Here is a 26843-nt window from a genome sequence, read left to right as displayed (position 1 = left end):
GAACATCCTAAACCGCGCACTTATCATAATTGAAATCCGATACTTTCCGCATGGATCGTACGACCGACACTCGAGAGCGGCGATTCGAATGTTCCTCGACACGTTGTTACAGCCAACTCGATGGATCTATCCAATTACGTTCACACGAAGAGGAGCGACCGACATGTTCTTGAAAGACTTCGCCAAGAGTCTCGGTGAAGTATTTGATCGCGAAGAAAGATGGGGGAGAGATGAGAGAGAAATCCAAGTCCAGCATCTATCAAAAATCTTTGGCTCCTCTCTTCCTTGAAAAATCAGAGCCTAAGGTCGCGGTGGCGGAAATTAATTTGCTAAGCGGCATAATTACACTTTCTTTGATTAACATTTATTTAATTTCTTTCCTCTTTCATTCAACACTAAACATTACTATTTTTATGACGTAAAGTACAATCGCAGCAAACACCAAATAACAGTTATATAACTGTTATGTAACAATTATATTGTTGAATGAGAAATTACAATTAACAATTATATAAATGTTATTGTGTTTGCTGGGATCGTATTATCCTCGCTGAAAATTCATCTCGATTTTGACGCAATCAATGTGGAATCGATTTCTCGCTTAATAACAGGTCTCTATAAAATATGATATTATTATTGAAGAACACTGGAACAATTTTTCAACTATAACGCCGTGATCTAATACAGAGGAGCTGAAATTAATGGATTATTTTTTTATAAGGCGCGCAAAATCGTCATGATCGCGTATCGCGGGCTGGGACGACACAGTCGTAAAAATGTGCCGTAGGTGACGCAATACTCGCTAATTATTCTTGCAGAGCGCGATTTCATATTCATTGACCCGTGATATTGCGATACCGACTATCGTCGAAGTAATAATTTAATAGCGTGATATTAATCAACGTATTTCCAGCGTTTGGTTTAAAAATACAAATAAATACGCGCTCCCTCGTCGCTTTTCTCTCTCTCTCTCTCTCTCTCTCTCTCTCTCTCTCTCTCTCTCTCCATTTTTTGCATCGCATTCATTTGCGAGATTGCGGGGCAATCATTACTTCAACAGACGTATTTATGATACAACCGAATGTGCTTGATGTTACTATCTGGATTGGTGTGGCTGAACGAATTCCATTCGATTTACTTGGCGCAAAGAACGACGTTTTATTAATTAAAAAGCTCTTCGCGTATCTCTTATTGTATTCTCGTAGAGGAAACGGTTAAAGCTTCAATCGAAAGAAGCTTCCCTCGTGGATTCATCCAAAGGGGTTAGGCTCTTTTAACCCCCTCTGACAAATTCCCCGACGCATCGTGGGGAAGGGGGAGGGGGCGGAGAAAGGGGTTAAAGTGTCCGGTAACTGTCTTCAAAGATAAAGCCATAACTGTAGTAACGGAGGGCTAGCGTGCGTCTATATCGGGGGGTGCTCGACCGTCTTTACATAGCAGATGAACCGTGAATTTCTCACCGGCTCTCTGTGTGTTTTACGGGGCGGCCCCCGTACTTTGTAATTAAGAAGGATACGATGACGGGGGTGGAAGTTTAAAGTAGAGACGATAGCTTTATCGCGCGTACCGTCTCAAAGTGTCAACGATACCTTCCCGAAGAGCGAGAATTATAATTTTAACCTCTCGCATTTTCCTCTTCATATGTGTACACTGCCGTTCGTTATCTTCTTCCGCGTTGACTTAATCTTCCACCAAGTAAAATGAGAGAGAGAGAGAGAGAGTTGGAGGAAGGTTTATATCTTTATCCTCCGTGAAGAACGCGTTAAGAGTCCCTCCCCTTCAGGGATCATTCCTAACTCAATTCGTCGATTCAACTCCGAAGTGGAACGAATAAGTTTCGCAAAATTTCGACGTAGCTTCGGTATAAAAATTCACCCTTACAGAAATTTTCCGTCCCGCGGAGCGGAACGCGATAAGCGGGCTCTCAAACTGGAATAAAAATAATTTATTTTGTGTATCTCTCTCTCTCTCTGCGGAGAGATTCGCGCATCCTACAATCACGAGGACTCGATTCCGGGAATGAAATATTATTGCGGTCGTAATTGATTCGATAGCAATATTCATAGTCGCGAGATACAAAAAGTCAATTACGCAAACATGTCCATGCTACAAACGAAGAGTTAAAGGGAGAAGGGAACAGTCATCGTCGGGAATATTAGACATTCGTTGCATTCTTTCGCGCGAGATTCTAAAAGCATCGGACGTTCCGTCGAATTAAAGGGGGAATTAAAGGAAACTCCCGGTCTCGCTTCTTCCGCCCTTCGTTCCTTGGCTGCAACAGTACGTGAGAACTTTCCAGCAGTTGCTTAAAATTCCCGACGCCGCGAATAGTATTGGCATTCGATCTCACGAAAAACTCGCTCGCCTCCTCCACTTTCGGGACTCGGGAAGCGCGAGGGGGGAAGGGATGGACGCTACCCCGTGCTATGACGACTTCGGTGGTTCATTGTGAATCGGTACAAGAGGAAAAAAGGATACGCCAGTTGGATAGGACAAAGTGAACGGATCGGTTTTCTAAGAGAGAGGAGAGAGAGAGAGAGAAAGAGAGAGAGAGAGAGAGAGAGAGGGAGAATCAGCACGGAATTTAAATTGCTTTGAGGGAATCGCCGACGCACTTGCCCTTTTTTGCATCCCCGGCACATGCCTAGCGAGTTATCGTCTGTCGTAAAAGTGCTTGATTCTTAAATTCGAAAACTATGGCGTGCAAACATTCCTTATTGTTCTCCAAGTCGAGTTAAGGGACCAAGATGTAGCAATTTAAGCGATCATAGAGAAGAATCATTGTCTTGACATCTCAACAAGAGGTTAAATATTAGAATTTATTTATAATAATATAATTTACGCTGTATTGATGAATTTTTTAATGAAATTCTTTGTCCTTGCGATGTTTGAATCGAAATAGTTTTGGAAAAATAACAAGAAAATCTGTATAGCTTCTCGACAGAACTTGAAAATGTATGGTTCGATGATTCTATACGTCAGATATACAGGGTGTCCGATTTTAATGTCCCACCCCAAATAACTTTCTTATTTTTAATTTTAGAAAAAGATGTTTCAGACAAAAGTTGTATGGTTTCGAGGGGCACATAAGATGATACCATTGGTTTGACCTTGAAGAGTTATTTGAAGGTCACATGAAGGTCACCTTCAATTTCTTAAATGGAACCTACTATTTGTCATTGCATATTCTTGTAGCTTATCTCGAGAGCTTTCCAAAACACTATAATTAAATACCTTTTCGTTAAGTACTTTTTGAGTTATGAGGCTTGAAATAATTTCTTAATTTTACATAAACCGTTAAATATCTTGTAAAATATTCATTTTTCGATTATCTTACCTTAATACTTTTACGTACAAAATAATGAGAGGAATCAATTGGTGTAAAGAAAACACATAGTTGTTTTGAAGAAAAAATATGTAATTTGCAATTAACAATTCCATATTTTTTCTTAAAAACAACTATGTGTTTTCTTTACATCAATTGATTCCTCTCATTATTTTGTACATAAAAGTATTAAGGTAAGATAATCGAAAAATGAATATTTTACAAGATATTTTACGGTTTATGTAAAATTAAGAAATTATTTCTAGCCTCATAACTCAAAAAGTACTTAACGAAAAAGTACTTAATTATACTGTTTTGGAAAGCTCTCGAAATAAGCTACAAGAATATGCAATAGAAAGTAAGGGGTTTCATTTAAAAAATTGAAGGTGACCTTTACGTGACCTTGAAGCAACTATTCAAGGTCAAACTAATGACACCATCTTATGTCCCCCTTGAAACCATACAACTTTTGTCTGAAACATCTTTTTCTAAAATTAAAAATAAGAAAGTTATTTGGGGTGGGACATTAAAATGGGACACCCTGTATATATATATATTTAGACAGATGACAGAGTGAGTTCAATGTTAAGCACTTGTATCGGTCGAGAATGGCACGAGAGACCTTAACAGAACCACCGGGCCTGACATCAGCGAGCACTATAAATTTTCTGCCAATTTGTAGGACGCATCCTCGGGTCGCCATCCTCGTGGGAGCTTTCTTTTCCAGATACCGGCGCTATTCCTCACCGATAGAGGGGATTTATTTCCCAAACCTCCCCGAAGAATCAATTGTCCAACAAAATGTCAGGCTCGAAAAATTTTAAAATTTAAACATAATTCCAGAAAAAGCCGTGAAAATATATTAATTGGAAGAAATATTATTTTAAAATTCTCTCTGTAAAATTAAATTGCTGATCCAGATTTTTTAGATTCTGTGTCATACTTTTGTAATACGATAAATTAGACGTCGTATTACAAGAATCTCGACATGTTCTAAGCTTTAATCTTGAACTCGTATATCGTACCATATTTCGATCCCCGGATTGGGGGGATAACGAAAGGAGGTCGAAGTGAATTTTCCGAGGAAAGAGATGGGACAAGAGGGTACAAATCTGGAGGATCGAGGGAAAAAAGAGAGATGCGGATGCGCTATAAAAGAGATCTGGATGCATGCCTTGGCGACGCTGTATTATTCAGCGTTGGCAAACATTTCGCCTCAATTGGATGGTTCAATACTCGCGACACAATTCTCCTCTTCACTTTGTATTCCGGGAAGTCGCGTCGGGCATCGATACTTTAGCGAGTATATATCGCTCGCGTCAGTTCCTCAGGTATTCCTCACGTCGAAGAGACTTCGTCGATAATTCAATTAAAATCTATCGGCCGCCGTCACTCGCGCCGCTCGATCCGATCTATTAAATTGCCTTAGTAAATCCCTACGAACTTTCATCGCGCCGGGTGGGTGGATCCACGCTCGGAGAATCTTCCGCGACATATTGCTGTCGCGACGCGCGGTTCGCAGGATGATTACGGTCTGATCCTGCCGCAGAATACAGGCGACGACTAGCAATCTGATCGTAATCCGCCATTCTTCGTTAATTCTATCTAATCGTCTCGATCGGCTTAAAGCGCGAGAAGCGAGTAAACGACTTGGTTATTATATCGTTCGAGCATATTTCCGCGTCCTATTTATTTATTATAAGATATAAAGCTTCATGTTTTAGCTACATCACTGAAAGATTCCATGTGAAAATGCATTGAAAGTTTAAATTCTTAAATAGAGCGTCTTTGCTGACAAATGATTTATCTAATCCTTTCTAATCTAATCCTTTCATTTTACACCGACATCATTTAAATGAGCTTGGCTATCTCTCAACTAGAGTGATAAGTTTTTAATTGCGTTTCTCTAATTTTGCTCAGTTGTTTAATTATAATTTTTCTTATAATAATATTTATATTTAATTTTTAAATATACAGGGTGTCCCAGACTTATCGAATCAGCCGTTAATGGCAGATTCCTGAGATCATTTGGAGACGAAAATTCTAATACCAAAATGTTAAGGAAGTTGTAGTTTCGGCGCTACAAAAGATTAAAGATTACCAATTGTGTGCCGCGTCCAGGGACATAACATATCGAGGGGTCCGCGCAACAATATCAACGCCAATAGAAGGATTGATATGAAATAAAAAAATATGTTCAAGTATAATTGAAGCTTTAATAACATTACTTTAATAAAAAAAACTTTAATAATATTACAATAATAATGATGTAACATGACGCAGTCAACGAATTTATTGTTCAAAAATGTTCATAAAGATGTTCAAACTACTGTCGCATCGAAGACAATCGCGCTCACTGCAGAATACTATTTTTTATTTTATATCGATCCCTCTATCGATATCGATATTATCACGCTGTACGCGGGCCTCTTGATGCGCTATGTCCCTGAATATAGGAAAATGTAACGCGCTGATTGGTAATCTTTAATCTTTTGTAGCGCCGAAACTATAACTTCCTCAACATTTTGATATTAAAATTTTTGTTTCCAAATGATCTCAGGAATCTATCATTAACGGCTGATTCGGTAAGTCTGGGACACCCTGTATAATATTTATATTTACATTTAATTTTGACTATCGAATTTATTCATTAAACATTTTTTTTGTTGTCAAAAGTTATTTTTATGTTAATAATCTTATATAATTATAAGTTTTTCTTATTCATCTGCTGATGATCTTACTTTTATTGTATACTAGAGATATTTCTTTTTCGCATGTTTATTTTTAATAAATAAATAAATCTTACTGACGTAAATTAGATTCTTATTCTAGACTAAATACTATCTCGACGGAGATTACGCTTGTTTTAATCTGAAAAATGTAGCATCCTTTGTATCTCTTGCCAACTGGACCAACGATTAAACTTCGAAAAAATTCTATTAGCCCGACACAGAAGCTCTTGTCCTCTTCTCTATCTCGTGACAAGCAAACTCCCCGTGAATTATTCGACTCACACAATTATCTCGTGTTATATAATAGCGCGAGCATTTATAGTCACGTATTTTTCATAGTCGGCGGACAATTTAAAAGTCCATTTGCGCGTCCTGGGAAGCGCGTTAGGAAATCCGGCAGCGGAGAATTGGAGTTCACAGAAGAAGGCTGTTTCCTGGATGCGACTTCCTGCATCGGATAACGAGGTTATCCTCCAGGGAGCCGATTACATTGTCGTACATCTGCGCTTTATACATCGCCCGATTCTGCCCCGGTTAGACCGTCTCTCGGCTTGCAATAATATCGGCGCGCGCTCGTCTTCACCCCCATCCCACCCCCTCCCACCATCGCAAAAATTTGCGAAACAAAAATTCATTAATACGAAATGAAGACTAGTGTTCTCCGCGCAATTTTCATCTCGCAATTTCCCTCACCGGTTGGTTCCGCGTCGGTTGTATAAACGAAATTGCGCGGACGTTGCGTTATTAATGTAGTCGCGGTTCCTTCGAGAAGAGAGAATTCTTGGACCTTTCTGGCTTCCTTGTGGTAAAGATTTTTTAAAAATGATAAAAAAATATGATTACGACGGCTCGGCGAAATTGCTCTGAATTACTCGAGCGAGACAGAGAGCTTTTGCTCATTTAATTTAGTTTCATGCGAGAGATGTACTTATGAGTGTTTATGTTTCCGTTTGAATTGTATTGATCGTGCACAGAAGGTTGTAACGTCAAGGTATTATAAACTCGTATTGAATAGCAAAATTGGCAAAATCTTTTTTCATATAATTATAAAAATTTATATATTTTTCATATCGAGTGTATTTTTAAAAAAAGTGCATATATTCGCAACATACATAGTTATTATTTTTTTTTAGCTAATCTGCTGTATGTGAACATTTAAACAACGCGATATATAATATACAATCGTGTAAAAACTCATAAAAATTTAGAAAACTGTTCCAATAATTTGCGTTCAATTTAGAAAACTATTCCAATTATTTTTGTTTATTACATTTAGAAAACTATTCCAATTATTTTTGTTTAAATTTGTGTTTCTCGTTTCGTTAGGTTTACATTTACGCACACCCAGAGTTTTCACTTCTCGGCGAATCGATAAGCAATTACCACGATGTTTGTTCGACTTGACAAATTTCCTTCCTCTCCCTGAGAGTTAAAAATATTTTCGCTCTCAATGAGCGCGACGATTTCGTTACCACCTACAAATGTTTGTACGAGTAATTGACGAGGATGGAAAATATTAAGTGTTGGTCGGTTGGATGGTTCAAAGTAGGTACGACAGGGTAGACGGAGGGTGTGGATTTACTCCAACGACTTTACCCTCCGCGTACGTGGCCGTGTTTGCTCACTTTTGTATTTTCAGCCCTTTTTTCACCCCTTCCCATCTCTTCCAGGATGCGAAGATGCATATCAGGGCGACGGTGAGCTTGGAATCTCCTCTCTTCTCCGTGAGGGTTTGTAAACTGTCGACGGAGGGAGACACATAGCGCTACAATAAGGTGCTCCCACGCCCACGTCGCGTGTCGTACATGCATAAAGTATATACGTGTAAGGTACATACGAAGAATTTTGTCGAGCAGGCGTGAAGACACAAAGTTTGCAATGTTGCAGCCGTCTTCGCGAAATAAAATCGCTTTCGCACGGTCGCCATCATAACTTGCCATGTTTCCTGCCGTTCACGGCCCTGCTTTACCGGCTTTTATTTTGTCTGCTCGTAATATTGTGCTCGCTCGTTTGAAAGGAATCGAAGGATCCCAGAGAACAGATATTTCAGGATCAAGAAATGCATAGGAGGATGAAGGAGGAAAATCGGGCAATCATAAATTTTCAGAAAATCATAAATTTTTAGAATTTTGCTCCCGTATAGATAAGATGCTGTTTCCATTTTTCGATAATGGAAGCTTTAGACGTACTCTCTAAGTATCCAACTAGAGATTACTCGATTCTCCTTTTATGTCGGAATCTTCCAAATAACACCAATTTTCGAAAATGGTACCATTAGGTTCTTTCGTAATTTTGAAATTATAGTTACGAGAGAACCAAAAATTCCCTATATATTTTTCTAATACAGGTTTCTTGCAGCGTACGAGATTAATAACTTCCGTATCAATAATGTTATTAATTTTATACATATTTATTTCTTTATTTATTTATTCAAAAATATTAATATTTTATTTTAGTTATGTAATTGAATAAATAAATATAATAAGTGTTTAATAATTTATTTCAATTATATCTATACAGTGGAATTTTTAAAAAATACATTTAAGGATGAATGAGTTAAATCACAATCAAAGATGTTTCGATTTTTATTTTTATTTTTGTGTATTTTATTTTACCTTTAATTTTATTTTTATTATATATTTTATTGCATTTTTAATTTTAATTCTATTTCTCTTAATTTAAGTTCTTCCTTTTAATTTATTTTTATGCTTATTTTCATACTATTTTATTTCCGATATCAAATAATATAAGCTTTTACTTTAGATATCTAAGAATTTTTGTGACTTTAGATTTCTAATTCTTGAATTCCGGTTCAGCTGCGGAGATCATTTGTAATAATTGGGAAGGTTGATATTCATGCACATATTTATGTTCAATTCACACTTTAGTTCATCGATGCTCATTTATGATTAATGCAGACACTGCACAAAAATTACAAATGCAAAAACTGGAAGCCGTCCAAAGCCGCAAGATACGGATTAAGTAATAATAAATAATATATAATGTTCTTAAGATATCGTGCGCTTGAAAATAATTTCCGATCGATTTTGTCGCCGAAACACGGATACCGCACATATGATGTTGACATAAGCATCTAGCAGATTGAGAGAAGAGGAGCCATCTATTCGATTGATCGTTCGACACGCGATTCCAAATCTTATACGTCTTCTGGACCGTTGCCAAAAGGGAGCGCATTCCAGGTCTAGGATTCAGGAATAGGAAAGGAACCGCTGGGTGCCGCGAAAGTTATCGCTTTATTTACATCTCGATCTCGTCCCGTTCTCGACAGAGTGCCAACACTTTAGCCATATTCGCGTGAGTCAAGTCTTTGCGCTACGTGATAACAAAATTCGAACGAGAGAGACAAATCTCTCTATTATACACTAGCTTTTGGCAACAGTCCCTTTTAACGTTCCTTTGCAATAAGATAATGTCGATTGTATCTTGCTCGCCATAATTTTTCTCGAACGATATAAAATATATGATATATTATAATATAATAATTTTCAATTTTATTATATTATAATAAGTTACTATAATATATTCAATTATATTATATTATAAATAATTATATTATATTATAATATATTAATTGAAAAAAATATATACATATATATTTTTAGAGATTTAGAGAGAGAGAGAGAGAGGGGAAGAGAGAAAATATAATAATATAATATATAATATAATAATTTTCTCTTTTTATTGGTCGCTGAGTTTCGCCGAGAATTTTTCGCGAATTCAATGGCAAAGGGAATTGTTTGAAAATAGAAACATCACCCTTCCTCCCCTCTTTTCACGCGCTTATGACAGAGAACGGAGAAATCCTGTGTCTAACATAGAATCATGGTTATTCTCTCACATGTGGTGAACAATTCCTTTGTTCGATAAAGGAAAACCCGGTCGAAGAACTCGGACTCGTTCGAGAAAACAATGCGCCTTGTTACGCGTACCATAGAATCTGTATACCGGTGGAAACGTGATTATGATGAACGAACGCAAGGGCTTCCATTTACTTCGCCTCTCCTTCAGGAATAAAGGTTCTCCTTTGCCTGGACGACTTTGCCCCCTCCTGCCCCGCCTTTTTACGTCCCTCCCTGGGTCTTTACGGTCTCGAGAGGGTTGCGGGTGGTCGATGTTGGCAACTGTTTTGAGCACTTAACCGAATCGGTGGGAAAGTTTTGGCCAACGTCGTGGGTCTCGTCCTGCCCGTATTTGCGGGGAAGCAGCCAGGCGTAGATCATACGAATCGCGCACTTGTGTAAATACTGTCGTCGGCTGTCATCCCGGGCGGGGGCGAGGGGTGTATCCTTCCTCGCAGCTAGAACGGTGCGGGAAAAATCGCGAGACTACGCTCGCCGGAGACAATACTTGCTCGATCCGCGAGAGAAGGTGTGGCGCCATATTTCACAGTCAAACGCAGGAGCAGCGCTTACAAGCGAGTCTTAGAACTCGCGTCCTGCGATGACCAGGCTCAGTTTCGCGGAAAGCAAAGTTTCGATAAACAATCTCCTGAATGTGTAATTAAAAATTATTTCCGTCTACTTTTCGCAGTCAGTTTCCAAGAAAAGCTCAGGAAGCATTTCGCTCGATTCTTTTTTATTTTCCATTTTATTCGAAGATATTTCATATATAAAATTGCAATCTACAAGAGGGCTTTCTTTACTTCAATTTATTTTGTGTTTATGACTATTTTATTTAAAGTCATATGATTCATTTTTTCCTCAGATCTCTATAAAAGATACGAAATGTTAATCTCGATTACAAAATATTCCGTCGAAATCACTACATTTCAAGTTGCGTGAGCTTCGTCCGCAGGATCCAAGGTCGCAGAAATCACTAGGGAATTCAAGGATCCGGAGATTCAAACGTCTAATCGTAATCGCGGGCCAGTTTTATACGCGAATTACTCGGTGAAGCGATTTATCGGGGGAGCCGGGGAGATTCGCGATTGTGTCGAAGACGAGGGCGATCGATCACGACGGCGCCCCGACGCCGACTGTGGTTTGCTCGTCGATCAATCAGACAGAAGCGCTCGAGACGACGATATAAAGCCTCCGCGGAATTACGGTATCTACCGTGAACGGGCCTCGTTGTTTTTCGACGAATCTATGCATTTTTTAAAGGTCACTTAATCTTCAAGAACTGATGCGTTTATCGATTCGTCGTAAAATGCCTCGCGAAGAACAGAAATTATGCATCGCTCCTTCCAGATTTAACAAATGAATTTAATATTATGCTAGTATCGGTTTAAACTTGTCAATTAGATTTTAAATTAAAACAGTCGGGAATTATTCGTGTCAATTGACAGTCGCTGATGCTAAACAAAAATTCTTGTTATTTTCAGAAATTCTCGAGATTCCTTTTGTGTTAAGTTTATTTGGAGGTTTCCAAGCAAGATAGTAAAGTTTTTGGTTAGCACACAAATAGACACACGCACACGTACACACGTACAGGCGGTTTAAATCCGGAAACAGAAACCGACATTGCACTTTCCGTCGGATGTGTTGAGGAGCTAATGGGAAGGAGTCAGCATGACGTGCTTTTCACTAACACGTACGTGCTCGGGGTTCCACGAAAATATTTCGCAGAGAAAGGAAGAGAAAATTGTGGAAATATTTATTTGATAATTCACGGCGTCCACCATAAAAAGATAATCTTTACGCCGCACTGTAAGGGAAATAATCCGCAAGCTTTTTGCGCGCCGACGATGGCGAACCCGCCATAAGAATGTCATCAATTTATTCAAAAATATATGTGACGACCCTGGGAGCTCTCGTTGGTGGCAGTTTTAAAATGATTTTCTTTGAAAGACAAAGAAGAAAGATTTTAAATCGAAAACAAGAACATTATAAAACTGCGAGCATTAAATGAAATGGTTAAAAATAGCTTACTTTGTTATAATTTTCAAAGTAGTTTAATTAAAATTCAATATGACAGATGTTTACAATTATAATATTTTTTATTGACGCTAAAGGGAATTATTATAAATAAAAAAGAATTAAAATTTTATCTTTAAACTTACTCTGCTATTTTATTTGGGACAATTTTTATTCCATCTCATCCATTATATTGATTCACGTAAATCAGATTTTATTACATTTCAGTTTGTAGATTATATTTACGTTTAACGATGTTTGATCGTAGATAACGATGCAGTTATTTGGAAAGGATGTCGTTAATGCCATCGTTCAATATCGTAATTCTTTTGCCATATTTATTCCAACAACAAATACTTTTTTATTATTGCAATTATAATTATTTTTCGATTCTCGGAAAACACTTTGTTAATTTGTAACGCTAATTATTATACATAAACAATTATCGTTCAGCAAAAAATTTTTAACAAAAAAGTTGATTTGCTTCCATTTTGCTTGCCTTTTGATAAAAATTAATTTCAAAAGATTTAATGATTGAAAAACGTTAAGCTATGCGGGCGATGCAATCTGTTCTCGCAGTTATTCGGCATTCGTTTATAGTGTGTACCCTGATGTAACGCACTTTACTATTATTCGGAAGCTTTTACACGACAACACATGTGCGACAGGTAATCGGCGTTTTAATCAGAATTTTAATATTCGACGTCGGTGTAATTAATAACTGCGCGTAATTGACGACTACATGTATACATGCATACGTGAAACAACAGTTCGTTGGGAAATGCGCGCTCGCGCACCACCGCCAATATGCATTATTAATAAACAATGGAAAATACGCGTCATAATTAATATGATGAAATCATCGGCGAAAATGCGGCGTGCCGTGGAAATGCATCAGTCGTAAATTTTATAATGCACATCAAATTTGCGATATAGACAAATAATGGGTAGCAGGGGAAAGAATTATTAAATTAAATAAAGTTCTTGCTCATTATCGGCTTTATATTTGCATTCATGCATTTCGCAAAATTACCGCGCAGATATCGTGTGCAAAACTTAGGATATTTTCAGGTATTTTTATTAAATCACATTACGAGTAAAGAGAATTAAATTCATACATGTATTTATACTATGTTAAATATACTCGTATTCTATATTTTTAAATTTTATAATATAAATTTTATATATAAATTCTGTATTTTTTTATTATTTTATTATATAATATCCATCTTTTTATTATTGTATCGAATGGAATATTCACTGTGTACAATAATAATTTTTTTAAGATTTTTCTTAAATATTAATATTAATATTAAATATTTTTAACCCCAATATAATTTGAATTTTATACTTGGATGATACATATCAACTTTGACATCATCAATTCGGCTACTGCACATCGGTCAATGAGTCTAAATTTTCATTTTATTTTAAAGTAAATCAAATGTATATATTGTATAATACTTATTTATTTTACTCATACTTTCGAAATTTCGATGATGACAAATTTTTTCGCTGGCTTAGCAAACAAAATTGTTAAAAAATTAAGAAAGTAAAGTTATTGAGGTAAGGATATTGAGGAGAACACACAAAAAAATTAAAATATAAGTAATATAAAATTTAAATTTGTATTTCTAAAAGAATTAAAAAATTAAATTAAAACAAATTAATTCTTAGTATTAACGATCCGTAAAAATATCAATGTAACAAATATTATCAAAATAAATTTATTTTTCGAGAGAAATAAAATCTTATAAATGGTGACAGTTTTTTATAGCAAAAGAATCAATAGGCATCACAGAAAAAGGCAACAAAAATTAAATTCCGAAATTTTCAAAGGAATTTTCATATTAAAAAGAAACTGGACCGATTGATTATATTAAATGTTAATAAATTTAATATATTTCAAAATATTTAAATTATATTCAAGATATTTAACATTATGCACTTTTAGCTTTTTAAAATATAAAATTAATAATTAATTTGTGTGAATTATAAAATCAAACTATAGAATTAGAATTTTTATTTTCATTAATTTTGGTACACAATCTATAAAAAAATAATTTGATATAAGATATTAAAAAAATATCGATTTAAATATAATCCTTAGACATCAACTTGACACTTTTTAAGAATAAATTTGAAAATAAAACTCTTATATCTTGTATTGTTAAATATTATTAATCATGTTTTTTTTGTCCAAAGCTGTTTTTAAAATGCAATCCATTTTTCAATCATAAACTGTTTCTCTTCTCTTATTAAAAAAAAAGTTCGTTAATTTAGGCTGATAGGGCAAAGGGCAAGAACATAATGGTGCATTTTATAATAGCCTTTAGAGGAAAGAAATTGCGGGGTTATCGGTTAAACGGAGTTAGATTTAAGAAGCTCCGTGATTTGCCGGCCGAAAGAAATTTAATTATCGGTAGGTGGAAACAATAACTACGCCGCTTTAGTCTTGCAGGGAGACGGCGAGGGATCTTTGATCTACCGCTATTTTTCTCAAGGCGAAAAAATCGAGATCGGAGGAGAAGCGTTCTCTCTCTCGTCGAGGAGTTTGAAAAACTCTAAATTAATTTTTCTGCCGCGACGTTCATCGGGCGCAGGGGAAATTTAATTATTCTTAATTAATCCGCAAAGCCCATGCATTACTCGGCTTACCTCCGAAGGTAAAGGGAGAGAGGAGGGGAAGGCCGGGGGTTGAAGGACCCTTCGAGGACGTCGCGAACGCGCGGACCGACCACGCGACGTTCTCGCGTAAATTATGCCGCTATTACGAAGTAAATGATTGCACCTGTGCTCCTTTCAGTTGCAGGCGGTATAATTAAGAAGGATTCATTAAGAAAGCGATTAGAACATGCTGGACAAGAAGTCGATCCGCCCCAAACTCGCAAGTAATCACTGGCAGTAAGAAACGCGCCGCTAGTTTCCCCAAACTCGAGGGTGCATATGTACCGAGGAGCAATCTAATTAATTTTTGCTCCCGTCTAATTAAGATTAAAATTTCGGGAATAAGAAACTAAGAATAATAACATTTTTTACAATTTTTTTTTCAAATTAATTCCTCCTTAATAATAATAATTCTTTGTAATTCGATTTTTTCATAAATTCTTTAGGAAACAATCAGGAGAAGTGAATTATTTTTTCTTCCTCTCTCTCTCTCTATCTTTGCTTATTATTTGTAAATTATATTCATTGTCAGCTTGCGTTGCATTAAAGTCCAGTTTGATCGGATCATGCGCATGATGGCAGACACGGTGGAAATTGAAATCCGGAAGTACAGAGAGAACGAGGGGAGGTCGGCAGGACGGAGGAGACGAATTAGTGTTCTGCTCGAGAGGTCGCGAGCGATAGCAGAGAATTATTGCTTAGCAACGAAGGACAGAATCGATGTTGCCAGTAGTGACAAGTCCGATTACGCCGCCACGGTTGCGCCGGAAATATGTTTGCGCGCTTCTAATCGATTACAATCTCCGTTAATTGTACCATTGTGAGGGCGCAATAGCTGCGACTCTAAATGCCTTGAAATATTTCGAGATTCAAGCTACAACGTTCTTAAATTAACGAAAGGCGCGGAGAGTATTTGGAAAATCCCGACGTCTCAAAACACACTTTAATAATATTTAAATGAAAGGCTGATTACTCAGATTTTTTCCTAAAGTACGTTTCATGTCTTGGAGTGGTTTAGATTTTTCAATTTGGTTTCCTGAATTTTGCACTTTAGATATTTCAAGAAGCTTTTTAGCAAATCTTAGATTTTTATTTCCTAATCGAGAAAAAATATCCTAAAGAGACCAAGTCTTTTATTCAGTCTATTTGTCAACAATAAAAGTCTCTATAAATTTAATAATAATCTCTATAAATTATTTAATAATATTTATTTAACTTTTTAAATTTGAATTTTTAATTATTTAATATATAATAATCTTCATAAAAATCTCTATAAATTATTTAATAATTATTATTTAAATTATTAAATTTAAATTTTTAATTATTTAATAATAATCTCTATAAAAATTTCTATAAATTTAATAACAATAATCTCTAAAAATTTAATATTAAAGATTCTTCTTATCCACTTTTTATAAATCGAGATATGATCACCCAGATAGAAAGATGGATGGGTTTCTCACTTTTCGAAGCTGTAATCGTAAAGCTATACAATTTCTCCGGGGATGCCACACAAATTTAGAATCAATGTGAAGCAACGTAGTGCCTCTCGCGTATTTCATGACGGATTTGATGAGAATGATGAGCCAGGAGAATATGAAACGAGCTTGATCCATACAACAGGGCAACGCTGTTGCACACGCGCTATTGGTAGCTCCACGGATAATTAATTACTTTAGCGGCGCGAGGATGTGATCCTTCGCGCATGAAAGGATGCCATTACGCCCATTAGCTGCCGCTAATTTGCGCAAAATCATTCGGAAACTATCCCTGCTAGCGCGAGATCCACGGCGGCGAGATACATCCCCGAGTGAGAGTCGGGCAACAGCACCGAGTGTCCGGGTGAAATGTAGTTGTCCTTGCGCCCCGGCGTCGAGGGAAAATTCGCCTTTCCAACGGAGAATAGTTCTCCTTAATTAAAGTAGTTTCACTCGTTCAATTAAAATAGTTCTGCTTCAGTGCGTCACTTGCGGATCTATTGCTGGTTTCGTCCCTTCAACTACATCTTGTGTCTTAGGGGGGTTTAGATTCTCAATTTGGTCTCCCGCGGATCGAATTTCGCACTTTGAACGTTTCACGGTGATTAATTTTTAGAGAGCGTTGGCAAATTAATAGGTCAAGCCTTATTCAGCTCCTATTTAATTAACAATATAAACAATAAAAATTTAATAGTGTAAATAAAGATCCTTCTCGTTCACTTTTCATTCTGTATAAATATTTTTCTTATCAATTTTAAATTTTATTGCTTCTCTCGAGGAAATTAAAGTGTGTTATTTAAGATTGTTGTGAACCTTAGGTAGAAATTTGAAAATTTTTAATTAAATTGGGATTAATATGTGGAGGCGTTCCATTTTCTTAAAACTCCCCGCGAGATAAATTGGATTAACAAATCAGCAAGAAGCTATGACAAGCAATCTGGAGATGGAAGGCAGCAATAAATCTAGCGAAGTTAACAAGTCTGTCAGACCTCACTTAGCTGCGGCGTATTTTGGTTATATCGGCCGGAATAACGCAACACAACAGTCCATCTGGCAAGCCTTAATTACCATTTATATTCCGGGCTTGCGCAGTTTCGCGGACGACGTAAAATTACAACATCGGCCCGGAGAATCTCGGCTTTCATTAAAAGATAATTAAATCAGCAGCGAATCGATCCCCACTGCTTTATCCTGCCGTCTCCTGTTCGTAGAACTTTCTGAATTATGCAGCGAGGCGAGACGAGAACGTCGACTTTAAAATTGTATCGCGAAACAGTCCAGAGTTCCGGAGAAATGATCCTAGATATTCTTTCTTATTATACTGTCCTTTCGAGATGAGCAGCCGGCAAAGGAAACCTTTCGAGCCCCGCTCAGGTATTTTAATCTCTCTGATGTAAAATTAAATACGGCAGTATTCTCTTATATCAGCGGGAAATTTCGTTTGCCCTCGTTTAATTTTTAATTTGCGGGACATTTGGCTCGCGCAAGGAAGTCGTAATTCCCTTTATTTACATCCGAGCAAAACACGGAAACGCTAGATTAATTTTTGATTATTTTCAAGCGGAGAGAGAGGGAGAGAGAGAGAGACAGATTGAATATTAGAATTAATAAAAATTGAAGAATTAATTTTTTATCAGGATATTTTTTTCTTTGAGATAAGATCATTATTTATTACGTAATTACTAATTTAAAAAAAATATTTGTATTATTAAACCGATGTACGTACGCTTATATCACCTGTCTCAATCGCGACGCTCATAATAAATGGCAGTCTCATGCGGAGACGATGACCTTCGTTATCCAGCGTAATTAATAAAACGACTAAACGGAGCAGCACTTGGGCGTCATTAATCACAGCGACGAGAGCTATTAGTAATGCCTTTTCGGGCCGGAAGTTGAGCGAATGCGCGCTCCGCACTCGTGACGTTCTCTTTCATTGAAAGGGGAAGGATGCTCAGGGATCGCGCGATTTCCCTCGGCTTGCCGCATTAAATTCCCTTCGTTACGCACGATTATGATGTCGCAAAGTTATTTTTCCAAAGTGCGAAATGTACCTGAGAATCTCTCCCTCAACCCTTTATATTATTCGAGATTTAGTCGAGATCGTATTTCGAAGGGTCCATTACACCCAGCAAACACCAAATAACAGTTATATAACTGTTATATAATTGTTAGTTATAATTTCCCACTCAACAATATAACTGTTACATGTTATGCAACAGTTATATAACATGTAACGGTTATATTGTTGAATGGGAAATTACAACCAACAATTATATAAATGTTACTTGGTGTTTGCTGGGTATCGATATTTATGAAAATCGAGAATATTCTCGAGGAATCTCAGGGAAGGAGAAGCACTTCGTCTTCCGCTCGAGACGAACAAATCATCCTGGGCGAGCCGTACTTTCGCCTAAAAGGACCGAGAGGACACATAATATACACTTCTTGGCGGATGATACTTGTGAGAGGAGATGGGGAGAGCCTTATTCCAAAGTATTCCGGGAGCTGAAACAAATTCCGCGAACTTGGTGGATTCGATTATTAGTTCGCGCCTCGAAAACTCGTCGCCTTCTTTCGCCCCCGCCCATCTTTCCTCGCCCCCCACCATCCTCTTCCGCTTCCGCCATACGTTCGATACTGGGCTTTGCCGATCGTCGACGGAATTGTGAGTGCAGGCGGCCGTGTAATTGCGAGTCTCCCAAGGAAAACGGAAACTTTCTCCCCGAATTCGGCTGGCGCGGGGATGTTGGGGAGGGGAAGGGAGGAGGAAGGGGGGCTCGAGCCCGCCGACGACGACGTACATTAACCGGATCCGCGAACTTTCGATAGAAATTTCCATTACGTAAGAATCCGGGAGACAATACCGCGCCGAAGGAAACGTATCCGCTTCAGGGGGTTGCCCGGGGACGGGCATTTTCCGGGACCCGATCGCGGGAACGCACAGTTGGAGAGATCCGGAATTATTACTTCGCAAGCTGTTATCGAGCAGGAAGTTGGTCCCGCTAGACATTAGCTTAATCTATCCGACTATCGCAATTACCGATAAATAGAGGATTGAAATAATTGCAATAATATGTAACTTCTATCCGCTTTGTAATTTTAGACGGAGAGAGGAATGTTTGATGAAGAGATGAAGGAAGAAATTGAAAAGGATCACCGCGAAAATCACGAAAAAAAATTTATACAGTATTAGATTTTAATTTAATCAACATTTATTGAAAAAGTGAGGTTAATTTTCATCTGTAAACTTCTTTTTTGAGACATTTGTTTATTCTCTGCGACATTCTTTCGAGATAAATTTACTGAAAAATTAAAGCAAGTTTTCAACACTAATGTAAATTTTTTTTTGAGACACTTCCCGATTCTCTTCGACATTTTATTTTGAGAAAAATTTGCTAAAAAACTGAGATAAATTATTAAATTTATTTTAAGAAAAATTTACTAAAAAATTGAGATAAATTTTTACTTGCAATATAAATTTCCTTTTTAAGACATAATCTATTCTTAATATTCTTAATATTAAGAACATAACCTATTCTTAATATTCTTAATTTTATAACCTATTCTCTTCTACATCAAATCAATGTATATATTTATTTTAATTTAAATATATTATTTACGTTAATTTTAAATACATTAATTCAAGTGCATTTAATAAAATACATTTAAAACAATTGTAACAATCTTAGAAAAATCAGACAGAATTTTTGAAGAGTTTGCACCATAATTCGCGAAACTTTATGTAATGGCGCGGAGATTTGAGCAAGCAATTTCGGGCCGCGTGTTGGTGGCGCGCGTCGGAAAAATGAGAAATATTTGATAAATCTTCCCGTGTCACTCTCTTCAGTTTCCAGCCACGGAGGCAACGTCGAAGAGCAGTGGCAGGTACAGGCAATATGTTTCTTTGCTGTGTTGCGCCTCTTCATCTTCAACCCTTTTTATTGCCGTCACCCAACTTCTTTTTTCCCCCCTTATATCTCCCGGCGAACTTTCTCTTTCTCTTTCCCTCCCAACGGCATTTCGAGGGAACCATTTTATGTCCCCGCGTATGTCGAGCGAAGTGAATGGTGTTTCAATAATCGTATATCATTGAATTTTCTCTCGGCGAAATAGAAAATCCCGCTTCTCTCTCCGCGTCGGCAAAGCCGTTTCGCGCCTTTCGACATCTCGCAGCCGGAAATTGAACGGCAAATGTGACCAGCTCATGTCGTCCCAAAAATATCTTTATGCTCCAAAGATAGATACAAACACTGTGTCTCTAATATAAAGAAGAAATTACTAAAACGCGCGTCAAATATTAATACGATAGTACTCGGATCAGGGATACTAGTCAGGAACTCCAATTTAAAATAGACGACGGTTCCAAAGAGTGTGCGTTGCAAAAGTAATCTTGCAGAGATCTGGTAATTACCCATCCTGGTTCGATCTACCTGCAGATATTGCTATTCGCCAGACGTGAGTCCGGTTGAAAGTTGAAAGCTCAATAATTCGCACAATCCGAAGTTCGATTTAGACGAACTGTGGATATACGTATCGCGCAAGAGTCGATGACATCTATTTCCGGCCGTCATAATTCACCAGGGGCTTTCCACAATTCGGCGCAAAAGTTCCCTCAAACTTAGATTAGCGATTCAATTTGGGACGCCAGTGAATCATCTTAAAAATCGTTTTTTAATCGGGACACCACGTTACGAACAAAACGTCTGGCGTCCTTTCTGTCTGCAGCTCTCCCATTTACGCTTTCTCTCTTCTTACAGATTTCCAGCTATTCATTCGAGCTGGGACGACCAGCAAGGATTACTTTATCCGCTAATGTTCATCTGAAATTCCGTTCTCTTTTTTTTTTCCCCTCGAAAATGTTGACGCGAATACGTCGAGCTCATTATTATATCCACACGCGAAAATAATTCAGTTGACGAGGAATATATTTTTAGAAGGGATATTTGTGATGATTGTTTCATGCTTTCAGCAATAAAGAAAATATATTTTCAGTGTTTGCACAGCATGAAGGCCATCTTAAGCGAGAAAAGAAAATAAAAACATTTTTATGTCCACGGCAAAATGATTTAAATCTCTTGAATAACGAAAAAAGGATAATTTTTTATAATCTCATTATAATGTTAAAGCCTTCTCGTATTAAAAACCACACATTCTGCTCTCGAAACATTCCGTGGTTTAATTCTAAAAATAAAAGTCTTAAATTTTGCAAATTTACAAATCTTGTTACCCGAGTATCCTGAAAGGACAAATTAAAAATTGCGAAGAAATTCTTTATTCGAGCATTCTGAAAGCCTGAAGGGACTCGGGATTCTATACGTTACAAGAGTGAATACACAGTTCTTGCAGAATCGCGTTACGAAATTCTTCCCTCGAGATAGTGTCGAGAAGCATATCGTCTCTCCAGTCGTGACTCCAGAACGCGGAGAATGTATGCTCGACATATAAAGAAGTTTCGATGCTTGATCGATCGATCTTATTGCACTTGCTTTTGGCGCACTTCGTCTCGGTGTGCGAGGAAGAGAATGTTTGCCACTTTGAGTTCAGTACACGTCGAATCTGTCTTCCCCAGCGAATGCCATTTTTGAATTAAAAATTGCTTTTATCGACGAGTATTTGTCAAATTGTCATCGTTCCTTTTTTTTTTTTTTTTTTTAAAGAAGATGATTGTAATGTTGCTCATCAGTCGCGAGGAAATTGTTTGTACTCAGAGTACTCACCCATGGCAGGCGCGTAGATGTTCAAATAAAGGCAGTCCTCGCTCTGGTTGCGCAGATGAGGCAGCAGTCTCTTCAGATACTCTAGTCTTCCCTTAGGCATCCGCTCGAGCGCTTCCTGCTCGTTTGCAATGTCCGGTAGCTTTTGCGGGCAGACCGGACCCACCGAGTCCGATAATCTGCGGAGGAAATCGGAAATCGTTCGTGCGTTACAACTAGTCAAACCGGTTCAAGTTTTGCATCTGGAATACGCAGGGAGTTCAATAAGGCATTGTCGACGAGAATACATTTCAAGGCTGAGATGTCTTCATCTTATAATAAACGTTTATTCTATAAAAGACGATATTTCCTTCTCTGACTAATTTTATATAATATTTAACTATAATTTTATCTCTTGAGTTTATTAATAATAGTTTATTAATAAATTAATTAATCTCTTGAGTTTATTGATAATAGTTTATTAATAAATTAATAAAAATCTGTTCTATTATTATTAATCAATCTAATCTACTATTACTTGTTAATTTAATAATTAATATTTAAATTAATTATTAATTATTAAATTAGTAAATCTAATCTGTTGTTATTTATTAATTTAATAATTAACAATTAAGTTAATTTAATTATTGAAGAAATTAATAAATCTCCTATTATTACACTATTATTATGCGCTATTTTTCGTAAAGGAAATATCGAGATTTATCGGCAATTAATAAATCTAATCTGTTGTTATTTAATAATTTAATAGTTAACAATTAAATTAATTTAATTATTAAATAAATTAATAAATCTTCTATTATTACACTATTATTATACACTATTTTTCGTAAAGGAAATATCGAGTTTTTTCGGCAATTATGCGATCGCGGGCGGATCTAGTGGCAATATAACGTCGGCATTCGAAAGATTCGTCAAGGAATATCTTGGCATAATTTCAGAATGTTGTACATCTCACGATAGTCCCGGACACTTCGAGTTACGAAGACTGCGCGGCATCTGAAGCATCCCGGACGGATCGTGCTTGTTATAAGATTGAAAAGTATCCGCTCTTTAAACTGCGAGAAAATCACAGATGCGATCAATCTCAAAATTGATTAGCCTTAATGTAATCTCCCGCATAACTCGTTACAAATTCATTCGCGACTTTGCAATTTCGAGCAAGCGATACACGCATTCGTAGGGATTTATTTATCTAAAGGGGCGAGACAAAAATGAGAGAGCAAACGTGATAGAGCCTGATTTTGCATCGATGACAATGAAATGTGTGGATTAAGCTTTTAATTATATTAAAAATTAATATTAATTTATTTTAATCAATAATAATTATACATATGTGTTATAATATTATAATGTGATTAAATGAAGAAATTAAAATAAATTAAAGAACAGTGCCCTTGTTATTTATTAATTTAATAATTAACAATTAAGTTAATTTAATTATTGAATAAATTAATAAATCTCCTATTATTACACTATTATTATGCGCTATTTTTGGTAAAGGGAATATCGAGATTTATCGACAATTAATAAATCTAATCTGTTGTTATTTAATAATTTAATAGTTAACAATTAAATTAATTTAATTATTAAATAAATTAATAAATCTTCTATTATTACATTATTATTATACACTATTTTTCGTAAAGGAAATATCGAGTTTTTTCGGCAATTATGCGATCGCGGGCGGATCTAGTGGCAATATAACGTCGGCATTCGAAAGCTTTACCTGACTCCTTCCCAAGGACTCGGCGCCCTCGTCGGGGAAAAACGGTTACTGCCGACCGGCGGGGTGGCGTACGGTATCCCGAGGTAGACGTCGATGGGCTTGAGGGACTTGGTGTACTCGAAGGACCTCGTGATCCCCTGCACCTCGCCGTAGCGCGTCTGGACGATCCGCGGGTTGAGCTTGCTCTTGATGGAGAGCGAGAGGGCGGGCGGCAGGGCGATCAGGCAAACGAGGACCGGGAAGAGTTCCATCTTGCCACCCTCCTCCTCTCGCCTCGCTCGCTAACCGCAACCGATCACGCCCGACACGATCTATGGATCACCTCCGCGTCCCGCAACGATCGTCTCTCATTTACGCCTGCGCGATTAATCGCGACGCCGTCGAGTTTCCGCCGTCCCGGTGAACCTACCTGGAAAATAATTGCATGGGTGAGGGCCCCATAGATCATTCATTATCGATTACTATACAATCTGCGGGATCTTTCGTCATTTTTTAAATTATTTGCCCGTGCCATTAATAATAAAATTTGCCGCCGCGAGAGACAATCTTTCTGACAACATCGTTAAAATCGTTTCAAACTTTATGATTAATGTATTTGAAAAATAGTTTTCTCCATCTCTCACGCAATATATTAAATATGTATCTTAATCTAATAAAATTCTTAGTATATTAAAGATATATATTATTAATGGCATGTATCCTTTCCTTATTAAATGTTAATATAAAGTTGAAATTAATCAAGCAACAGTAAACAAAACATAAAAAATATAAATATAATATAAAGATCCACAAAGATCAAATTAAATATATTATTAAATATAATATATAATATATTAATAATTAAATATAATATATAATTAATTAATATAATATAATATATAATTAATTAATATAATATTAATATAATTAATTAATATAATATATAATATATAATTAAATATAAAAACGAAACCTATAGTAATTGAAGAGCCCTATTCTTGAGACAAATTTAATTATTATTTTAAGGAAATAAATTATTACAAACGTTTTTCCATCTAATTCAGACCACCTTCAATATAACTCAAAATAGAACATAAAAAAATAAAAGAATAGATAAATAAATAAATGAGCGCAGAAATGTAATCAAGTAATCTTGCAATCTGAAATTATTATAGAAAAGAAAATAAAAACAATTCATTTGTACAACGGCGCAATTACAAATAATTACCAGAAATCTCCATTCCAACAAATGTTACATATAATCGTTTAGACGCAAATAGAAATTCATTGTTAATCATGATGAGTTCGTTAATGAATTAATGAATTCAACGTTAATCATGATGCAACATCCAGAAAATTAATACAGTTGTTATCATCAAGTTTCAATAGTAAATTAAAGTCTCTGATGGAACGAATTGAAAACAAAATAGTAAAATAAAAGGGAAGAGAAGCAACTACAATAAAATATCTTTTACATACCGGAAATAAAAAGGAAATGAGATAGGTAATTTTGAAATGGCTTGCTCAAGATCTTGAAGCACGAAATCTGCCAAGATGGGAGAGAGTACCAAAAATCTGTTTACATATCTTATTAAATTTAAAAATTTAGAATTGAGCACTAAACAGATTCTAGCAATAAATTCGACATATTATAAAGAGTCTATACTTTTATTAATAAAATGCCATTCATACTTCTAATAACGAAATCCAATGGAACATAAAGGACAAAATCTAACGAAATGAAGTTATTATTGTTCATTTAAATATTGGCTCGTAATTTATTTACCAGCTCAAAGCTATTTTCACTGTGACTGCGAATGCTGCTCATGATTTTTTGCAGAAACAGAGATCCTATTCTTTCGGAAAATAGTAAATAAAAGTGCGAATAACGATATAAGGAGACAAAACAGCGCGGTTGTAATTTTATGATAATAATTGTTAATTAGTATCAATTCGCGATCGTTGCAAGCGGCAAAGTTGCAACAAATAGCACTTTATTTCGCTTACTCGCGATTGCTTGCTCGATCACATCAATTAATTTCGTGTTTTTGTTAGTTTTCATTTCAACGACGCAGCGGTTTTCTCTCTATGCCGGTTGGGTAGCGGTATTTATTTAACGTGGCCGTTCAATTAACTATATCAATATTTAATTAATATGCGCGGTTACAGCGATCGGAAAATGACGATGATATTCAATGAAGAAAGAAACGAATAATCGAATATGCATTTCAATGCGGCGAGTAATCGATATCGATTCGGGGAACGGCTATCCTGAGGATACACGACACCCTTTACGGATTCCTTCGATTACTAGCGAATTCTAATCTCGCGACAGAACGCTTCGTCTCTTTGATGGAGGATAAAGTAAAATAGCCGAAGGGAAATAGCGACAAGAGGCGAAGGCGACGGATAAGAGCGGATGGAGTAGGGAGAAGTTACAGACTTCGATAAGCGCGAGGGAATATCTTCTATAGAAGTCACATATACCGATCGTGTTTTATCAACTCCATCTCGAAGTGAAACTGATTAATCTATCATTATTGCGATACCTGTGCTTGATGCTTTTATATTTTAAATAAAAGTACTCACACTTTAATGTTTAGCATTTTTTATTATTATTTTTAACAATAAAAATAACAAAGAAATCTCGTGGACTGGAAAATTCTAATTTTAATTAAATTTTATAATTATTTCATCTAAATTTTTTGATTATAATATTTAATTTAATTTGATTATAACAAAAAATCGTGTATAATAAATTTTTCTCATTTTCGGCATTTAAATATCTTGATAAGTTTTGAATAAAAAATCAATTTCGTCCAATTTTAACTTTAAAATAATAAAAAAATAAGATTTTACTGTTATACTATTAATATAAAAAAGAAAAATCCAGAATATAAAAAATCAATTTCGTCCAATTTTAACTTTAAATTAATAAAAAATAAGATTTTACTGTTATACTATTAATATGTTATAGTAATATGTTTTATATATATATATATATATATATATATATATATATATATCATTATATATATATATATATATATATTGATTTTTTATTCAAAACTTATCAAGATATTTAAATGCCGAAAATGAGAAAAATTTATTATACACGATTTTTTGTTATAATCAAATTAAATTAAATATTATAATCAAAAAATTTAGATGAAATAATTATAAAATTTAATTAAAATCAGAATTTTTCACGAGATTTCCTTGTTATTTTTATTGTTAAAAATAATAATAAAATATATATATATATATATATATATATATATATATATATATATATGTTATATTAACATGTTATATATTTTTCAAAAAATAAATCGGGCAATAA

The 26843-nt window shown here is 35.8% G+C and overlaps 1 protein-coding gene across 1 annotated transcript in view; it reads right to left on the bottom strand.

Moving 5' to 3' along the window:
• Nlg-4 (neuroligin 4) overlaps nucleotides 1–26843 on the bottom strand; it is a 235304-nt gene that overhangs the window by 152713 nt on the left and 55748 nt on the right. Inside the window, exons 3-4 of the mRNA XM_083093505.1 lie at nucleotides 23522–23930; nucleotides 21799–21974 (exon numbers count right to left, since the gene is read on the bottom strand). Coding sequence (XP_082949631.1) covers nucleotides 21799–21974; nucleotides 23522–23772 — 427 coding nt within the window. The 5' untranslated portion in view covers nucleotides 23773–23930. The remainder of the gene's footprint in view (nucleotides 1–21798; nucleotides 21975–23521; nucleotides 23931–26843) is intronic.

The sequence above is a fragment of the Camponotus vicinus genome, unplaced genomic scaffold, assembly GCF_025532165.1.
Source record: "Camponotus vicinus isolate PSW18456_S1 unplaced genomic scaffold, iyCamVici1.0 SCAF_3, whole genome shotgun sequence".
NCBI classification, from domain to species: Eukaryota; Metazoa; Arthropoda; class Insecta; order Hymenoptera; family Formicidae; genus Camponotus; species Camponotus vicinus.
This window is presented reverse-complemented; position numbering and strand designations above follow the sequence as displayed.